Raw genomic sequence first — 22,453 nt, forward strand, 5'->3', positions numbered from 1 at the left:
AGATGATCCAGATCTACATTATAATGTAGTATAAAACATTATCATCCTGCGGTTTGGAATTAAATCTGAACCACCATACATGTACAAAGGTTAACTGGAATAGAAAGCTGAACAAAGCCTCATACAACACTGGTTTGGTAGAAGCATATAAAACAGCATCTTTAAACAAAACTGCCTGTGTAAAGATAATAAAAATCAAGTATATAATTCTTTATTCTCATGATAAAAACTCTTTCACGACTTTATAAAGAACCAGATATATATAATTCATTTTATTTACATAAATTTATAAATAAATATCACAGATAAATTTAAGTCTTCTCATGAGAACAAATTAAAAATTATATGGAGTTGTCTCCCTTAAAAACTGGTATTATCCCCATTATCTAAACCACTTGTCATCTTTTGATATACAATGATGCAAAAGAGAATTTTCTTGTCTCACATGGGTGAATGACTGCTACTTAATATTTTTAGAATGCACTGAACTAAATTCCATGTTGTGTTCCATGCTTTCTTAAAAATGGATCATATTTCATAGATATTTTTACTGTTGCAGAAAATATAATTAACAGTACAAAATTTAAACATGGGGCAGCATTACACTTTGACCTCACAAATATGTCAAAAAAATAAGCATGAATAATTAATAAAAAGGTAACACTTTTTGGAATGTATTTTTCAAACACAGTTAAGTTTTTCATGATAAGATACATGATTTATGATACACAGGCAGTGCATATCACAGAGAAATACTACACCTACACTCTCTCATACTTCCACTTATTCCTCATACAAGCACATGTACTCCTCACATTTTAATTTCCGTAAATTTTTCAATTGTGTCAACAATTTTCATTCTCATTTAGATTGTAGAATAGACAAAATAGTCACGAAGGTGAGCTAGCTTGTTAATTTTTCTTCTTATTTTGGCTGTTCAGATTTAGGTGCTTTAGCATTCATACTGATCGTATTTTCAGAATCTTTGTTGATTTCATTGTGTGCTGCTATCAGATATTTTCTTTGTGATCTTTTTACTGTAAAATAAACATAAATTATAGATATATTTCTGTTGCAATGCAATTTTCATTTTCTTTTATTATGATAATAATGGGTTTAAATAAATTCTGTAAAATGTTTTAGTACAAACATTCATATCTATTAAACATCTTTCAGTAACTTATTATGGTGTTATCAAAATGTCTACCTTAAATATGTCCATTTTATCTAAGAACGCTGTGAAACATTAGATTACAAATAAAGCAGTTTGGAACCAAAAGATAGCTTTTGACCCAATAATAACCACAATAAGTTTTGAGAGCATTCTGTCATAATAAAAGCTAGAGGTACTGTAGGAAAAACTAAGAAAGGGTACTCCCAGCCTCACAAAGAGAAGAGCAAAGTCTATGATTTTCTAAGGGAAACCCAAAAATTCAGATAAAAAATACAAAACAGGTGAAAATGGCTTTATATGAAAGCTGTTCACTCGAGATGAAGGGTGATCAAGAAAATGCAAAAACAAAGTTTGGATGATTGATTGTTGTCCAGTGTCAATTATTTCAGGACTATAACAGCATAGCTTATATAGGTCCAAAACAAGTGAGATAACTACAACAGACCACAAAATTCACGATTCCACTAAATTGACTACAACACATTAATAAAACTGACCAATTAAAAGTTGCAGCTTTCTCAAGTGTTATCAATTAAGCCTCATCTTATTATTTTCTTTTGACAACCCTACATACCACCGGTATCCACTAAAGGAAACTCTTCCAACACTAAATAAAGAAGGTGTTGGTTCAGGAAGTCTAAAATTTCACAATGCCAAACTCTCAAAGTGAGCAGTGTTGTTACAGTAACAAAGAAATATTACTTTGTTCCAGCTATGGTTCAATGTATTATATAAGTTCAATTTTGTTCAGCAGCATGTGTCATATATAAAAATCATCAAGTCAAAAAAGTGTTTGTTTGTCATCAGAATTCTGATTTGGAATAAAATATTAATTACCTTTTTCTCTCATTGTGGTTTTTTGTACTTCTGGTATCAGGAAGCAATGTACAAGGTCAGCTACTATTTCTTCAGAATCTAATTGAGTTCTCCTGGAATAAAAAGGGTAAACAATGTGAAGATGTACTAATATTTGTTATGAATGCAACTGTGTTCTCCTGGAATAAAAAGGGTATACAATGTGGAAGATGTACTAATATTTGTTATGAATGCAACTGTGTTCTCCTGGAATAAAAAGGGTATACAATGTGGAAGATGTACTAATATTTGTTATGAATGCAACTGGAGTCTCCTTGGATTAACAAAGTAAATAATGTACAAGAGCAACTATTTTTTCTGATTCAAACATTTCTGCTGGAGGTTAACAGAAACTGTAAAGTTGGATGTTTTGTGAAGGTTTATTTTTGCAAACATAAAGGAACTATCCTCTTGGTTTAAATTTCATCATTTTGGAAGATCAGAAGCAGGGTCAGGAAAATCACAAAAATAAAACACTTTACAGAAAATACTTGTAAATTAATTGTTCAACTTAAAGCATCATTTACTAAATTACAGTTTACAGTGTGAATAAATGGCTTCACAGAAGTAAAAAAAAATAAAGAAGTAATAATTTAAATGGAACATAAAAATGATCCAGTTATCTGTTCCTACTTTTCTCTATATTATAAACAACAAGAACTTGTGCGTGTTGTTGTGCAAGCATACACTCAATCGTCAAAGTCTAATAAAACAGGAACTGGATGTCTGTAAGATTCAAAAATATCACTCACAAACAACAACTCACCACTGTGAACATAATGACCACATATGCAGTTAATTTGTTCAGTAGTTCCTGAGAAAACTATGAAAAAAATTTTTTGGAACACAGACAAACAAAGGGACAAACAAATAGACTAGGAGATTGCAATATAACCCCACTGTTCCAGCTTTCTCAACTTACTTGTCCTCTATATCATAAGCGATATCGTTGATCTTTTCTGCTGTCTCCATGATTTCTGATCTGGCCTGTAAATCTGCAGTGTTGTCTACTGATCCCATGATAATGTCCTCCAAATAAGTCTGAACGCTGTTCTGGTGTACTTTTACAACCTGTAATTTAAACAGATACAAATCAGTTTCTTCTTACTTAAAAGCCACAGTAAAACTCATTATGAAGTTCCAAAACATATATCATTTCATTCGAAAATACAGAAGCTGAGTATTTTGTAAAGGAAATTACAGATGGACATACAGGCTAAGGTATTGCAGTATACCATCCACTCCTAAGGGTATAATGAAATATAGAAAAATTGGTAGCAAAGAGTTGATAAAGGTAAGAATAATAAAATTTGAAAAAATCTCCAAATTTGAATGATGAAACCCTGTGAAATTAGTATACTGATTTGATTCAGTGGTCTGTGTCTAAAATTGCAGGTGTAATATTTTTGCATTCTTGGTACTTGGAGATAGTTTTTCAACAGGATTTTTTTATAAAAAGGAGATGATTTGTATACATCAAGAATGCAGCATTGTTATTTAACATTATTTTCCATGCCATATATACCAAAATTATCTTTAAGTAAGCAGAATAATTTTTTATTTTGAAGTCTACATGTAAATACACATTTTTTTAATCATTACACTGAAATTTACCTGTTTGAAAATTTCATCTTCCTCTCTCCTTCGTCTCTCTTCTACTTGGCGACGCCCACTTTCTTCAGCTTCCCTTATTCTTCTTTGTCTTTCTGCTAACATTGAGAAAGCATGTATTCTTCTCTCTTCCTGAAGCCTAATCAATTCTTTACTTAAGAAATCAGCCATATCACCAAGACTGGCTCCCTCCATCTGACTAAGTGCTTCATCGACCAAGAATTCCTAAGCAAAGAACAAACAATCTCCAAAATTCAAAATTGCATTCAATCTTTCACAAACACATTTTACACAACAGATATATAAATTATCTAGTATTTTATCAGAAGATGGTGATAGTGTTTATTGGATAAAATAAAAGTCTTTAATCATTAGGACAGATTGTACATTAATAATAAATGAGATTGCATGAGAAATCTTAATTAAAAGGTAAATTTTCAATACAACCATGACAGGGAAAAGATTACATGATAAATACAGTCAGATTCCCAGATTCCTGAAAGGCACCCAAAGTACTACAGTAGACATGAACAATTAAGGGGAAATAACTCAACATGATGATAAGAAAAAACTTTGGTTTGTAGTACCATACTGATATTTTATGTGCATTTAAATAAAGGATTAGGAAAACATTACATTTACAATAAAAATAACTAAAAATTTTGAATTAATTACTGTAATCACACTGATGTTTTCATACTTTTCATGAAATTTGTTTCAGTTTACATTTCAGATTTTCAGACTGCAAAATTTGTCGAGTCCTGATTGATAACAGTGAGTCCAGCACTAGAGTTGCTGACTGTAAATTTGTCGAGTCCTGATTGAAAATAGTGAGTCCAGCACTAGAGTTGCTGACTGTTAATTTGTCAAGTCCTGATTGATAATAGTGAGTCCAGCACTAGAGTTGCTGACTGTAAATTTGTCAAGTCCTGATTGATAATAGTGAGTCCAGCACTAGAGTTGCTGACTGTAAATTTGTCAAGTCCTGATTGATAATAGTGAGTCCAGCACTAGAGTTGCTGACTGTAAATTTGTCAAGTCCTGATTGATAATAGTGAGTCCAGCACTAGAGTTGCTGACTGTAAATTTGTCAAGTCCTGATTGATAATAGTGAGTCCAGCACTAGAGTTGCTGACTATAAATTTGTCAAGTCCTGATTGATAATAGTGAGTCCAGCACTAGAGTTGCTGACTATAAATTTGTCAAGTCCTGATTGATAATAGTGAGTCCAGCACTAGAGTTGCTGACTATAAATTTGTCAAGTCCTGATTGATAATAGTGAGTCCAGCACTAGAGTTGCTGACTATAAATTTGTCAAGTCCTGATTGATAATAGTGAGTCCAGCACTAGAGTTGCTGACTGTAAATTTGTCGAGTCCTGATTGATAATAGTGAGTGCAGCACTAGAGTTGCTGACTGTTAATTTGTAGAGTCCTGATTGATAATAGTGAGTCGAGCACAAGAGTTGCTGACTGTAAATTTGTCGAGTCCTGATTGATAATAGTGAGTCGAGCACTAGAGTTGCTGACTGTATATACCTTGTGTTCATGTAATCTTCTCTGTCTCTGTAGAGCCAATGTAGCCTGTTTCTCCTGTAGTTTCATGGCATGTTCAGCATCTTGTAAGGCATGAGTACTTCGTAATTCCTTGATTAGTTCCATTCTCTTTTCTTTACCCTCAAATATCTACAAAAATGCAAAATATTACAATGCTATGTGATTAAATCACTAATGATGTTTTTGTGGGAAAATTTGTTCTCATTGTGACATAGCCAATGTATGCTGACGGTGTGTTAAACCCCCATCAATCAATCAATCTTATAATTTTGATATATTATTTCAAAAAATAAGCACACACAATTGGAAGATAAGTTAAAATTCATCTATTCTGTTAATCTTGCTGGATGCCATGTAATATGTTATGATACATTAAATACAGATAGTTGATTGAATTTAGTTTTCTCATTTTAAGAAACAGATTTAAATATGTAATTTGTATGTTATCGTGGAACAATGTGATATCAATTTTATAACTGTATCATTATGAATGAACAAACCATGTTCTGGATAGCTCGTCCTCTGATAACTTGCTGCAGGAATATGGTAGCAAGTTCTCTTTCTTCTTCTTCCTAACAATGGGAAAAAATACTTGTCATTAAAAACTGTCATAAAGTTACCTGGGACTATAAACAAAACAGGAGAGAAGTTTTTTTTACTTTGCCATCATGTGATTCAAATTATGCTACCTAAATTGCTTTCAAATTGTCATATGTGCAATTTTCACAATTTGTATGAATTTTACACAGAAAAACACCATTTTGTACCTTAAAAAAAATCTAAATGATAAAATTATAAAAATAAAATTAGGAAATAGCTCTTGTAAAATACTCTCAGAAAAAAAATACAGCATCATTGTACAAATTTTCTTTTTACATAACAAATTGATAATTTTTTTGTATATTCTTTTATGAAACTATATTATCTGAGTAATCTCCCCTTTTACAGCTTTTGTTCTATGCATAATATAATTGGCTTTACATAGTTTGTAAATCAAAGTAAACTTACTAATATACCAACTAACTTACCTCAGATGGTACATCAACAGATGGTGTAGGAGGTCTAGGAATGGGTTTTTCAATCTTCTGGAGAAACCTCAGTGGTTTAGGTTGTTCTTCACCTTTGGTTTGTTCAAACTTAATAGTCTAAACATAAAAACAAAATTATTCATGGCAATGCACTCAAGCTTGCATAAAATTAAGGTTTAAAAATTGGTAGTGTCAAATTCAACTTTTTTCATTCAATTTTTTTTATCTTTACAAATCAGAATGTTGAGATGTATGTTTCATTGTCAAAATTCTTAAAAAATTTTGAAGAAAAAAATCTATCCTATAGATATATAGAATTTTGCTTTGAACAAGGAAAACAACACTTGTCAGGTTGAGTTAAATTCCATTATGATCTATTTACACAACTAAGTAAAGCTTTAGGAGAAAGTAACCAGCAGTGAGCTTTTTCATCTGACCAATTTTAATGTTGAAAAGTAATAGTTCTATAAATAGCTAAATAGATAAGAATAAACTGAACTATGATGGCTAATGTGTTGCACTTAATGTTTCATGTAAACCAAATTATGGTTTGCACTCACTTGATACATATCTTTTAGTTCATTTTCCTGTCTATCTTTCCTCTTGATAAATCCAGCTTTCACACCAGTTCTAGGTTTGGGAGCTTTAATTCTTGGGTTTGTTACAAAGTCTGGTAGAGATGCTTCTAATTCTAGAAGACCTGAATAAGCAGAAATAATAATAGTATAACAATAATTCAAATACTGCAGTGTTTGATTAGATCGATATACAAATTTGTGTTTTTACAGAAACTGTACTATGAATGCCGTACTGTTGTCTACAGTTGCTTAAATCCACTTCATTTGAAATTTGGTGGATAGTTGTGTCATTGGCAATCATACCACATCTCCTTATTTTTATATATAATTCATATAATAAAAAAATGTTGGAATATTATGTTTCAAAACAATGGTTTTGTACTAGTATTTCTAGTCTATATTTATGCTCATTGCCATTACTGGTACTATATATATATATTTAGACAGAATAAAAAAACTAACCTTGATATGTACTAAGATGTTTACTCTTGACAACAAATTGTTCTGATCCCCTGTCTAAGAACATTCCTATTCTTGTAAGTGGTGCATATGTTTGGGAACCATAATTAGAGAAATCCTGAATCACATCTCTCCTCTCCAGTTTTCCTTCCACTTTCGCTCTTTTACCAGTCAGCTTTCTTATGGCTGCAAAAAAGAAGTCAATGGTCATCAAAACTAATATTAAGAAAAAGTTTTAGTAATTTTCATCTAAGCTTATATCTCAGTAAATATTGACACATACATTGAGCGTTCCAGTTTTTGAAATGGAATTGCTTAATATTTCTCATCATTCCTTCCTAAGTGTAGAATGGCGAGTGTTTCTGAAAATTGTATTAGGCTGATCAACCTACCACGTTAAAGCAACAACAGTTTATGATTTATCAATACCAAAGACTGTTGCACAAATTGATTAATCACTGGTTGTTTGTATGGTCATAAAAATATCATTCCTCCCCGGAAAGTATTTCACATCTAGTTAAACAGTTGCTGGAAAAAGTCCTCACAAGGTTTATTTCCAGAAGGGACACATGGAATCAAAAATTCAAGTGAACTTAAAACAAATGATTGTCCTGAAAGAAAAATGAAAACATGTATAATCACATATTCCCCAGAATTAATGAATCAAAACTTTTTACATGATCAGCAAATTAAGAATTTTTTAAGCTAAATTACTTTCAGATCATGAAAAACAATAAGCATATCTTGGATTATTTCCCTCAAACCTGACTGAAAATTTAGTATGAAAGTTCTGGTTCTTAGTAAAACTTTTTTCTCCCAGCACAAAAAAATCTAACAAATAACCAGTGGACATGGTCTTAAATAAGTTATACATTTGTAGTATAATGTGCTTACTTTTTATGTGCTCATTTCTTATTTTCTTTATTTTGGCCTCCTTTTCTTTCTGTTTCTTTGACCTGAAAAGTATACATCTCAGTTTTAATGTACATACTTGCAAAAGAAATCTGACAGCAAAGTATCTAAACATAATATGAGTTCTATCTTATTGTAATTGTATTGCTAAATATTATTGTAAAATTTCAATTTTAAAAGAAAAACAACTTCCTGCTTCCAAACCCACATTTGTATTGAAGGAAGATGAGAATATAACAAATAAATTTTATGCAGACCAATAAATAAACTTTTCCTTTGCTTTTGGTTTTTTCTACACTGTAGTAATGTGTCATGAATTGATACATCATATCTTTTTTTCTCCATTATCTAAAGGACCTAATCATGTTCATTATTCTTACCATAATTTATCTAATCTCTTTATGTTCAGTTCTGCATGATTTTCTTCTCTCTTTTTCAGCAGTTGCTTCAAAACTTCTAATCTTGCTTCCTGAAGTCTAAAAAAAGTATAAAATTGTTATCATATCATAGTTACTTAAAATGTTTAAGAAATAAGAACCTTATTTCTTAAATTTACTCGGACTTTCCCAGTTTGGCAACTAATGTATTAAGAATTGGGTTCTGAATGAATTTCATTTTTAGTTTTCTTATATTTTAAATCAATAGAAACAAACGAAAACTGCATGTTTCAGTGCAACAAACTATGGTTTGGTATTAGAAAGTCTATAAATCATTTTTTTTTTTATTAAATACTGGTAGTTTGTTCTTTGACTAAGATTTTTCTTGAAAATATATCTAAATTGAAAATGAGCACTAAAAATTATGTCTTGATGTAGTTAAATAGGTAACAACACGGATCTAAAGAATATTCAATCAATCATAATATTGAAGAAGAATAATTACTTTTCTATTTCTTGTTCTCTCAATGTCCATTCTTTTCTTTCCATCTCATCCATCATCTTCCTTCTTTTGTCCAGCTGTGAGACATCACTTAGTGGTGGAAGAGTTGACTCCCATGCTCTTTTAGCTCTAGCTCTCTCAATCATCTCTACTTCAGCCAATCCAGCTGGTAATCCCCTTCCTGAAGAGAAAAAAACATGTATGTAATTTTACACATAGTTTGCTCTTCCTCAGAAATTGTGGTACATGTATTCCAAAATGTTTAAAAAATAATTGACAGTTTAATAGCATGGTTAGAAAAGATATATGATTAGCATATTTTATATCTGTTGAAAATGGAAAGTATATTAGTGTTTCCAAAGGGCTTCTGAACTTGTGGACATTTGGTCTGATGAATTTGTCAAGTTTACAGGACTGAACTGCACTTTCCAAGAAAAATTCAAAATGCTGTAGGTGTTGAGATTCTTACAAGTTATTCTGACTAGTATTGAAGTGCTACCAATGTCCAAGGGACCTTTAGAATACACTGTATTGATTTAGCAATTTAAAATTTAAAGAAATTGCACTATCTTCTAAATATGTGTGTTCTATGCTACATACCATAGCTGAGAGTGGCCAATGTGAGTAATTCTGGGGCTGACCCAGGTCTGACAACATATTCTGGTGTATAAGGATCCGTTTGGGCCTCAGAGTCCCTATAGTCTGTTTGTGTCATCATATTTTTGGTAGGCGGTGTAGGTGCCCTCTCTACCCGCAGTTGTTCTTGTGCTGCCAAGGGATCTTGTCTGGCTGTGGCTAGTAATACTTCTGGTGGTATTTGTTGTAAAAATGGAATAATCGGCCTAGAAAAAAGTGTGTTATGTTAAAATCTGCTTAAAATTCGGTTTTCTTTCAAAATGAGAGCATTGCATAACTGAAATTCATTGTGACTTTTGCTTCTTTTTAATTACCAAATTTAGATTTTTTATTTTTTTAGTGAAGGCTTTCATATTTCACATACACAGACTAACTTTACATTGAAATGGATAGATACTGTGGTGCTCTTCAGTCATATATCAATAAATCCTACCTTTTAAAAAACTTATATCTATCTGCCCCTCCAACATCTGCTGAGGAATAGGCTTTTGCAGGAACTTGGACGGACGGATCAAAGTTAAATCTGAAATAAAAACAAAAATAGAACATATCATTAGTATTTTTGGTGTATTTCAATATAATCAAGGATTAATAGTTTAATTTAAGCACATATTTTCTTGGCAAATAAAAAAGATAATTTGAAGTAATTATAGATTTTTATTTCGGTCATAGCTTTATTAAATGTTCACCTACCATTAATCTAATTTTCTCATAATTAGCTTTTACAAAGTTCTGAGAAAAAATTACAAATAGTATCCTGGCACAATTTAAATTATTGTGATGTTAAAATTCATAGCAACAGGGTAAATCTAATTTTCTAATAAAACCTTGCATGTATATTTCATTATAAGTTTTAAATAGGATGAGGGAGAAAAATCATGGCATCAAAATTTCATGATGCTTAAATACCCTTTGAACACTTTTTCATATTATACATATATCTATAAGAGTCTTTCATGAAGTTTTATTTCATTGGAAGGTTTAACTCATAAGAGTCTATCATGATATTTCAATTTGTATTTTATTGCATCCTTACGTTGTATGCCTAATCATGGCTTCTCTTGCTTGGTTCTGATATCCTCTCCATTGTCTTGAAATAAATTTGGGAACAGGATCCGTAACATCCAACCTCATCTGAAATCTGGGGTGGTGTCGTAGTTCACTGAACATAGTAGGGTACAAAGGGACTCTTTTCTGCAGAAACATATGAAACATTGATATATATATTTTGTTGACACTATTTCTTTGGCAAATGTACAATAATTGTATAAAATTACTGATTATAATTTATAAAACTACTCTATTCTTCCTAAACTCTAATACCAATTAGTTGACAGTTCTTGTGTATGACATAAATTTATTTATGTAAGAAGATAGCACATATGTCTGCATTTGAACTTGTTAATGATGTGTTTCTTAACATTTGTATAGACATTTCTTTCTTTTTCTTCTATCTGAACAATCTTCTACTCCTTACTTTGATTTTTGACTGTTAAGATGGTTATAATATATTTTTGTCAAATAAATTACTTACAACCCTGTCAGTGCTGGTGTGTGATTTAAATGTGGCTCTTGCATGATCTCTTTCACTAGCTACCACATGTAAAGGATCTGAAATGGTAAAATAGCACTAATATGAATAATAGATCTTCTGGCAATTTAAAATTTTATATACTACCCACATCCAAATGAGGACCTTTTTTTTAACTTTCTAACTCAAGGCTGAATTAAATTCCTTCTTTTTGCTATATCTGTTTTACTTTTTTGCTACCTGTTTATTAGCTACACATATACATGTTTTTCCATATGCTTATACTAGTGCTTTTTGTTTACATGTATGTTTAAGAAATAATTCATTGGGGCTTGAATTTATATTGATTTTACCACGGGTTGACCCTTTATGCCAAATATTGGCATAAAGGGTCAATGCTTTTGCTCTTACATCACATTTATGAGTGTAGGAATGAGGTACCCAAAATGACAGTAAAATATTTAAAATAATGTAAAAGATAAATATTTTACTCCATTTGAAGCTAACAGTAGCTACAAAATGAGATTTGACGAATGAAGATAATGTCAGAATTATGGCTCATTTGAAGCTAACGGTATTGAAAAAAGACGCTTGATGATAAGGGGCATTCCTACCCTCAGTTATAGTTAATTGTTCCAGATTTAAGGCAAGGATACCTGGGACAGACTAACCATCAGAAAGTACCTTGGGACCTTATACTTAATCAAATGGTACCCACATTTATTTGTTTTGGGGTAATAGTACCCAGAGTAACTTGGAAGGAAGAAAAGTACCCATATCATTGAGATTTTTCACATATTCTTATACATTTCTATTGATTCCAGATAAGCCAATGAATCATTTACGTTTTCTTTTGTTACGAGTGTCATGATAATGAAAATGCAAGTGCTGGTTTAGTATCGACTTCCAGAAGAGAAGGATTCCAAAAACTTGACTAACCCTTAGGCCTTACCTCAACCCATACCTAATCATAAAACTAGCTCTAACCCTTACTTAAAACTAACATTAACCCTTACAATAAATAAACCCTTATCATAAAGTACAGGGTCCCTTAAAGTAAAAAGAAGGCCGTTTTTTATTGTTTGTTTGTTTTTTTTTTGGCTATCGCATATTCAACTACAATTTAACCAACTAACCATACAGATAGTCGTGTCTCCGGGCTGGCTGAAATCCAGGCTTTCGTAATGTTTGAGTTTGGGTTGCCATTTTATCGCTTAGTTATTTAGTTTTGTCCTGTCAGATGATCATTTGGAGCGCTTCATTTCGAAAACAAATGGCCGTCCATTTACAACGTTGCTATGGAGATTCTAAGTTAACGTGGTCTTATTTTAGAAAATAAAATTGTCCCGATACATTTTTTGACTCATTATAATCTTTCGATAAAATTCTATGATTAAAAAATATAAAAATGAAATATTTAATAATTAAAGATGAAACAGATGTAAATACAAAACTTAAACCGGACAACCCATATGGATTTCCGGAAAATGTGTACTATAGTCTGTACTGACGTGGACATTTACAATACATTTATTATTATGTATCATTCTGCTAATATGCAATCAATGTTACCATCGAGCGACAAGGCTGTTTAACATCTATTTAGAATGAATTTATTTGATTACATAGTGGTTTTAAGTATTCTTTTAAGATATCCGCTAGATTTTTTTCAGAATTTAAACTTGAACAACTAATTTTCGGTTGCAAATCCTTTAAACTTGATGTGCTTCACATTTTTTCAGTGCTTATCAGTAACTACATTAATGTCAATTTGTCTGTGTTTCATGTTTGCTTTGTCTATAATTTGCTGTGCTTTGCTACTAATATTTATCATATTCATGGTGTGCTTTCTGCCACTTTTTATGTTTTATTTCTGTTGTTTATCATATATTTATGTCGGTTAAAAGCTCTACAGAGCTTATATTTGTATTCTTGTATGTATATCCGACTTTAATAATTTTTTTAATATACTTTATGCTTAGTTAATAAAACGGGGAAAAAAAAACAACAACAAAAATCCCACAAAAACACAAACAAACAAATAAACAAATAAAAAAACAACAGGGAACAGATGATAAAAAAGCACAGAAAAAGTAGAAGAACTCTTGGAGAAGCCACATTCCTTTGTAGGACAGCTTGTCTTCGTTAACATTTATGTTTTCTCTAGTCTTCATATTACCACATATGAATACGTTCAGTATCAAACTTACACTTTCCTTAAAAGAAGATAGTTGTTCGATATTTTTTATAAATCTTTAATAAGTTGTTATTCGGTAATAAATCATAATAAAAAAAAAATGGACACCCAAAGAAATTAAAAGCTACAAATTTTGTGCTTGTCATGTATATGTTCGTTTTGAAAATAAAGTATTATGTCAAGTGATTGTTATTCCGCTGGAGACTAACTGTGCCACTCTATCTTGAAATTGCTCGTTTTACTGTTGTGCTTGACAAACCTAACGAAACACCTCTTGATAAATATTTTAACCATACTTGTAGTTACTAATACGATATATTCTTTTAAGGTTAGCAATCCAACTTTTCTAAATATTCATATGACATATGAATTGTGCACTTCAATTCACCGATCTTACCAGTTGCGGATTTAGGGTGGGGCGAAGAGGGCATACGCCCCTCAAGATTGGAAAACATATTTTTTTAGCATTAAATTGTCCACGACACAATTTCTTCCCTACTGTTAATTGTTCTTTTCTTGATATTGGTGTTCCATTTGTTCCTTCTTCTTCGGTATATACATTTCTCCGTTAGTTTGATATGCGCGTGTTTGTAGATTTCGGTGATCCCAATATTTGCATTACTTACAAAACTCAGCAGTGATATACATGTAGGTATCCTAAGTTAGTCAACACTTTAGTTGCCTTTATCATATGCGTATTGTTGCACTAAAATAAAGAAATATATTTCCAAATATCTCTTCAATAAACCGCTATAGGCTAGTTAGAAACAAACTAGTCAGGGATGATCGATACGCATCACGTCAATGATTGCGTTTTTCATGTGTACCAGCTAACAAAGCAGCCAACAGTATCATGTTTGACCAAAGTACTATATTGAGATCCTAAAAACTGAGATTAAAAATTCTTTTGCTTATATTATATCGGAGAAAAGATCGGAGATGAACACTTTCAACAAAGACGTGTCTTAAAGCTATTACTGAACAATTCAACATCAAAAGATGCCTTGATTAATTCACTTCCTAAATTACACAAGAAACAAAACACGTATTTTGTTTCATGCTTGCATCACGTTATAATTCAACTGCAAATATTCCACTGGTTCTCTTTCCACTGTTAAGAATATTATTATCAAATTTTGTGACAAATCGTGTGTTGATAGTGGTATTGTATACTTCTTGAGTAATCAAATTTCCCAGAGCGTCTTAGATAAGCAGCGTTCTATTGAAGGTCATGTTATCTTCGTTTGAAGTTATGATTTCTCTACTTTTCGCAACTATCAAATAATCTTATCAAACAGAAATTTTCTGAAAAAAACAATAGAATATATTTCGATATATCTGATGTATAGTATTATACATGAATTAATATTAGATATAAAACTTACACACTGTGTTTTCCAATGCACAGATGTAGCATGATTTGTCATGGAATAGAAGTTCTCTCAAAATATTAGTTCAAAACGGAAGAAATGCTTTGAAATATTATTTCCATTGTCAGAAATGTATTTGTTTTTAACGAAATAAAAGGTATAGAATATCTGTTCCAACAGGAACATATAATATCATGGCATTGTTTATAACAAAGTTTCCAGAGGATTAACTTCTGTGAGGAGGAACAAATATACTTTGCCAGATCGATATCTGCCAACCGTCGGAATTCCGCTCAAACCGGTGCTAGGGGTTCGTCTTAAACTCGCTGTGGCATCTGAGTTTTGCTCAATGTTGAAGGCCTAAACGTAACTTTGAGACTAAGACCATCAACAAAAGCACTGTCACTTTGTTTTTGGGAATTTCATGTGCTCCCAGTTTGAGTGATTTTGTGTCATTGATAGATGCAACATATCCCTTTTACCATTACAAAATTTAAACATAAACAAGTGCACATAGAAATACTGATTAGTCATCCATTTTTAGAATGCAGCAATGGTTACTCGTTTGACTACAAGACATACTACACTATGATCATAGTACGATCCGAGTTGCGATAGATCTTAATTTTAATCAGATTGGATCTGATCTCCGCTGTGGTACCACGAAGTTATTTGTTACTCAATAAAGCATTTCTAGAACTGTACATGTCTCTAATGAATTTTCCAATAATTCTAATCATATGATTCTCACCACAAGTATACACAAATTCAAATCTTGCTTCATTGATCATATTTAAAAAAGAGGGAACAATTTCACCAATTTCAGAAAATGATTGCTCTCTAATTGTATTTAGGTTTGTGCATTTTATAGAGAAATGGAATTCGTCATCTACTTCAAAAAGACCTAAGGGACGAATATTAGCAAAATTTACTATTATTTGTTTTCAATGCATAACATTAAATAGGTTTCTAGTTTGCAATTTTCCCTATTAGCTGTCTAATCTATATGTTCTGAGCTTATTACTGGTCAATGATTTATTACCACAAAAATTATGGTACGTAATTATACAATATTCGAACGAAAGAACAAGACAACTATTACAGAGATTGTACATAGCTTATGTACTTTGTGTTGTGTCATCATTTACTATGATAATGACAAAATAATTTAATACACGAAATGATTTGTGTGTAACCTTTATATTGTTTGGTTTTAATCTCTACTTTCTGAGTGAAATATATACAGGTAATGTTTGAGTTCCTTGAAAAGAAAAAGGGATAAAATAACATGAGTTGTCTCCCTTTCACCACTGTTTTTTTGTTGCCAAAACATCTTTTAGTATTTAGAAAACAAGATTGAAGTTCTGGGTTTGTTTATATGTACCAAATTAAAAACAAAAATAGACAGCAATTTTCAGTAAGAAAACTTTATGACCCAACAAAAGTGACCACGAACGTAATTTTCATTTACCATCATCAATCATTGTTTTCAGAAAAAGAAAACTTAAAATATTCTCGATTTGGAGCATTATTGGTTAGATCATCCAACATAAAAGCATTTGCAGTATGTGGACAAGAGTCTTCCTTTTATATTTATTCTTGTATATTTATCTAAATCAAACAAATAAATAATTTTAAACCAATTTTTTCTCCTATTTTCATGAAATTTTTATTAATAATTTCAGAATAATATTTGTATGAGAGACAGAATACACAAATAGTATTATATAATTCTGGTGGTATCTTATGATTATCAATATATTTTTTTTCTTCTAATTTAGAAATTGAAGAGTTCTAGCTTTATTTTCAAACTTTAACTATGGTAACTATGGTAACAAGGTAAGGTTTATGTTTAGATTTTTTCAGATATATTACTAAGATTCAAACAAAATTGAAAATCACCGTAAGTAACGACAGGTATTACTGGACTGCTAATTTTTTGGGAAGTAAGTAATTTCATCTACTAGTAACTGAAGAAAACTATGTGCTTTATCTTGTTAAATTGTTTGGACGTTTTTACAAGCACAAATATTATATATTTTGTCCAACTTAGCCATAAAATGTAAGATAACTCTGACGATTCTAACTCTTATAAATAAACGAATGCCATGTAGTAATGTTACCTATTATGTTTTGTAGAAAGATAACGAGTCACATGACCCCAGTTTTTCTTTTTAATTTCTCAAGGCATATAATAGGAGCTATCTTCTTATATCTAATCTAAAACCCACATTTTTTTTATGTAGCTTAGAGATATAAACTTTATTTTGGCAAATAATAAAAAAAAAGATCGATTTTAACCTAGACCCCTATCTACCTAATGGCAGATACATATAATACAATATATTGTATTATATGTTTCTGCTAATGGTGAACAATTTCTGGAAATCGATGAGGAAGAGTCATGAGATCATTTAATAAGAAAAATACAAATTAATGTAACACAATAAGGAAATATCGAACGATGGGACCATTTTTTTCCTAATGTGTAGGTGAACTTATTTTGATGTAAGATACAATGTTGGTCAGATAATTTTATATCAGTTTATATGTATGGATTATGTCCGACAATCAATAAATGGATTTTAATTTTTTTTTTTCAAGTATAGTAAAATTTGAGAGAAAAAAAAAACAGTTTGGAGTGATCAGTTTTCTCATCTTTTTTATTCTTGCATTACTGCTTTCACATTTTATTGAAACATATGTTTGGAATACGTCAGTGAGACAGCAACCCAACTATACATTATATATAATTTTGCTTGCTTTTTCTCTCACTCTCCTCCTCGAATACCACAAAAGAACTCGTATGCCTGTTTCATATCCATTAGAGCACTCCTCCTCGAATACCACAAAAGAACTCGTATGGCTGTTTCATATCCATTAGAGCATATATGATAAAAAAAAATATATGATTTAATTTTTACCTAACCATAACAATTTCTAGCACAGATAACAAAATTGCTTGTTACGTGGAATATATTTAAGTTTTTATGGTTATTTTCCTTTTATGTAAATGATGTTGTATTTTCACATTATCCATAGTGAAATAAAAAGGATTATATTGATAATTACTCATTATTATGTGTTTGTTCTTAGGTGCCAAGATTTTATAGCGATAGTAAATCATTTTTAATGGATTGTACTGTTGTGTACCTTGGTGTAAAAAATCAGATGGTGTGACAGAACTGTACCTTTTATAGTAACTCAGACGCGAAAACAACATATGAAGGCAATAGATAAAATCTAATGGAGGTTATATTTTTGATTTATAGATTATAACAAATATTTTTCATATTACTAAAAAATAGAACCTATAGTCTGTTACAAGTATAAAACGTCTGGAAAAAAATGAAGCTCCTTAAAAGACTATCTAGTAAAATGGACGATTATTTGATCTACACTATTCATTACCAAGATAAGTTTCTCGCGTTTTGTTTTCTGAAATTCTGAACTCAAATGATATATTAGCTAAATCATCTGGAATAGCACGTAACTTGTATACTCTAGATCGAAAATGGTAAAAATAACTGATGAACTTAGCATAAATGTATAGAATGCACGTACAGTTTCTATACTTTTTTCAATTATCTGTATTTTGATGTAGTTCCACATGCTTTACTTGCTCTTTATGTACATGTTACAGCAGATGTCGTAATGCGAATAGCAGGGGCATGTCCCTTCGCACGTTTGGTGAAAAGATTAACAGAGATCACTGTTTATATGCTATTATGACCATATACATGATCTTTGTGTCATCTTTAGAATGTCCACAACTTTGAACAACAGTAGAGGCACTAAAAAGATATCAACTAGATGTCAATTTTAACACAAGCTTCATATAGTAATTGTATCTGTAAAGCAAACAAGTATTAGAGTTGCCATTATATTTTCTAATTTTACATAATACACTCATGGAACACAGAGTTAATTATATATTTATTGCAAAATCATTGCGTCTTGTATTTTCGGGGATCATCTATTTGCTTATTTAAAGTTTGAAGCGCGACAAGAATGTTTCTTGTATACCCATTTACTTTTGGCGTTGTACAAGACCATGTCTTCATTTACTGTTCAAGACTATACTTCAAAGGCAGTGGCTATTCTTCCGCCTAGCCGGAAAAATAGCCAAAAATGTCTATTCTTCCGGCCATCCGGAAGAATAGCTTTTCTCTGCTATTATGCAATTTTTTTGTACATAACAATGAATAATGAATATGTTTTTGGTTTAGTGGTTATTGTAGCAGCCAGTGGAGAATGTAGTGGCTAAGAAATTCCTCCCGTGCAACCACTATAAGAATTTGAACTATTAACGTTTTTTCACGTTCTCTTCCCGGAGTTACTCATACTGATTATAAACTAAAGATAAAAACGTTCTGGAAAATAGTAGTAATGAAAAGAATTTAAATTAAAATTCAATTTATTTTTCAACTGGCTGTTCTTTGGAACACGCCGATTCTCCGTTAACATATGCAGTTGTCAATTGAGATCAAAGGAAGAATAGCAACAACATCAATTATCGATTGATGTGCAGCAAACACACTTTTGAATTAGTGTCACTTGGCAAAAATATGTGCAAAAAAGTTTCCTTTCACTAAAACAAATCAAAATGAAATGAATTTACTTATTCTATAAAGCATATTCAGACTTTGTTCTTGCTTCTTAGGGAATGGGGGCCAAAAATGCATCTCCTCTTTTTATGTTCTACCTATGAATTTCATGAAAGGTTAGGAGTCGGGCCAGTGGTTTACAATAGCAAAAAAAATCTATTTTCTTTTTGAGAAAACAAATAAACAGAATGAAATAAAGGGGGTTTATACACCAAGTCTGGTATACTATTCCCAGCCCAGGCCGCATATCAGTGCATGTTCATAGATCGACGTTGTAGTAGAAATTACAAATCACGCAGCCAAGTAAGTATATTTGATTTAGTCGTTTTACTGTGAATTGTTTTTTATGCTTTTTGACTCCATTGATACAGGTAAAGGTAACGCGGTAAATCAGCAATTTCAGTTTTATTTCACGCTTTATTTCTCTCAATTGTTTACGTGCCCGCACTATTGTTCTGGAATCTTTCATATCATAGTGTCTAAATATAAGGAATAGTTTAATAATATGATGTATATTAGTATGTTACTTTTCATTCTATCATGTCTGTCAATATTATATATGCAATAGGTCTTAACCATTTGTACAAAAGCTAGTTTTACCTCGGCACATGAAAAGCTAAATCAATGGTTGTCATTTCAAGTATTTGGTATTGATGAAGGTAGTTGGTATTCTCATTCACAACTTGATCGTGTGCATGGTTAGTTTCTATAGCAAGATGTATTTTGTGCTTTGTGTTGTTTGGTTGCTGTCTCGTTGAGTGTTGCCATGTAACTGCTTCTATTCATAATTACCAGCGTAATAACAGTTACGGAACTAATTTTACTGTACCGGATGCTCATTTTGGCAATTGGTTTTTGATACAATACCTTTGTCATTCTACTGACGGAAACAAAAATGGTCACAGGTTAACATGAACGCGATATATTTTGATATGTTTGACCTCCAGAGAATGTTCTGCTTATAACAGATATTTTTGTTACTTTTGTTACCATTTTGTCTATAGTCACACAGAGAATTATAACTTGACACATGTTTTATGGCTACAAAGACTTCTTTCTTTTTGTTGTTAGTTTACTGTTCCGTTGACGTATACCACCATCCTTTATTCATACATTGAACTCTGCATTTTATGATAAACAATTTAAAGGTGCTATTAGAAAAACACTTCTAGACAGGTGCGAATCCAGGATTTTGAAAAGGGGGAGGGGGCATGAGCCCCCAAACTAGACAAAATTTGTAGTGGGACCGGTAAAAAGTCTGGATTAACCATAAATGAAGCTCCATAAGCCCCCCCCCCCCCTAAATCCGCCTCTGCTAGTTTATAATTCCGACACGCGACTTTTGTTACATTGATTTAGAGCGTCAAAAAGTAATATAAATCTTTGGGAAGCCGTTCTAAGCAAAGTTTTGACGAGAACGGCTTGCCATATAATTATTTGGCAAATGGCAGTCTGCAGGGTTTAAGAACATCAGTTGTTCGACCTGCTAGTCAAATGCGTTTTGTTAAAATATACTTTTTCACTCTTTTGGTCTTTTGGAAGATGTTGTTTGTGCTGTATTTGGACCCTTCTACAACGAAATTTGTTACATGCACACGTATAAAAATTGCGGTTTTTATCCAACGCAATCATAGGTTTGAACGTTGTTTTCAATTTAGACTTGTTTTATATTTATTTCGTTTGGGCTTGTATTATATATTCCCTCCGGTTTATATGATCCGTTCAACCTATTTTGACTCTATAAAATTCAAGAGTCTATCCTAAATTGAGGTAAATTAAATGGCCTTCCTAATACTTTTCGATCCCTAACATCACTGAAGAGACATTAATTGTCGAAATTCGGATATGGTGTAAAAAATTTAGCACCTCATGTTGTGGTTTACCATCTTTGCCGCAAGTTTATTGTTTTCTACTTGGTATAAAGTTAATATAGAGATCCATTTTGTTACACCTTGTGATCAATTTATTTGGCAATCGCCAATGGCAGTCTGCAGGGTTTAAGAACATCAGTTGTTCGACCTGCTAGTCAAATGCGTTTTGTTAAAATATACTTTTTCACTCTTTTGGTCTTTTGGAAAATGTTGTTTGTGCTGTATTTGGACCCTTCTACAACGAAATTTGTTACATGCACACGTATAAAAATTGCGGTTTTTATCCAACGCAATCATAGGTTTGAACGTTGTTTTCAATTTAGACTTGTTTTATATTTATTTCGTTTGGGCTTGTATTATATATTCCCTCCGGTTTATATGATCCGTTCAACCTATTTTGACTCTTTAAAATTCAAGAGTCTATCCTAAATTGAGGTAAATTAAATGGCCTTCCTAATACTTTTCGATCCCTAACATCACTGAAGAGACATTAATTGTCGAAATCCGGATATGGTGTAAAAAATTTAGCACCTCATGTTGTGGTTTACCATCTTTGCCGCAAGTTTATTGTTTTCTACTTGGTATAAAGTTAATATAGAGATCCATTTTGTTACATCTTGTGATCAATTTATTTGGCAATCGCCAATGGCAGTCTGCAGGGTTTAAGAACATCAGTTGTTCGACCTGCTAGTCAAATGCGTTTTGTTAAAATATACTTTTTCACTCTTTTGGTCTTTTGGAAAATGTTGTTTGTGCTGTATTTGGACCCTTCTACAACGAAATTTGTTACATGCACACGTATAAAAATTGCGGTTTTTATCCAACGCAATCATAGGTTTGAACGTTGTTTTCAATTTAGACTTGTTATATATATATATGTGGTCGTTTGGTCTAGAGCGCTGGACATGAGGCTAAGCGATTGGTGCTGTAGTGTATCAAAGGTGTGAGTTCGAATCCCGTTGAGGGACAAAAATTTGTCATCATAAAAGTCTAATTCTAACACTGTTGGGTGTAATTTTCAGACTTATATATATATATATATATATATATATATATATAACATCCAATGATGCTCACAAGACACAAGTTGTCTGATACTAGCGTTTATAAAAGTGAATTTTGTCTTATATATTTTTGATTTTTTTTAACTATTTAATAAGGCTATGGAACCGTGAGGTAGTGGCTCTTAC

At 31.6% G+C, this 22,453-nt stretch overlaps 1 protein-coding gene across 1 annotated transcript; it reads right to left on the bottom strand.

The window, feature by feature from the left end:
• Positions 1-615: 615 nt before the first annotated feature.
• On the bottom strand, positions 616-12,532 carry LOC127701555 (cilia- and flagella-associated protein 91-like). Its single transcript, XM_052205487.1, has 17 exons — positions 12,355-12,532; positions 11,222-11,298; positions 10,724-10,881; positions 10,121-10,210; positions 9,652-9,893; positions 9,055-9,232; positions 8,553-8,648; positions 8,155-8,216; positions 7,264-7,446; positions 6,784-6,923; positions 6,224-6,340; positions 5,696-5,767; positions 5,178-5,324; positions 3,644-3,865; positions 2,952-3,100; positions 2,012-2,103; positions 616-1,037 (listed from the first exon to the last, which is right to left on the bottom strand). The coding sequence occupies exons 1-17, from the start codon at positions 12,422-12,424 to the stop codon at positions 925-927; spliced, it is 2,208 nt and encodes a 735-aa protein (XP_052061447.1). The 5' UTR covers positions 12,425-12,532; the 3' UTR covers positions 616-924.
• Positions 12,533-22,453: the final 9,921 nt, after the last annotated feature.

Source organism: Mytilus californianus, unplaced genomic scaffold, assembly GCF_021869535.1.
Source record: "Mytilus californianus isolate M0D057914Y unplaced genomic scaffold, xbMytCali1.0.p SCAF_5, whole genome shotgun sequence".
Classification (NCBI taxonomy): Eukaryota; Metazoa; Mollusca; class Bivalvia; order Mytilida; family Mytilidae; genus Mytilus; species Mytilus californianus.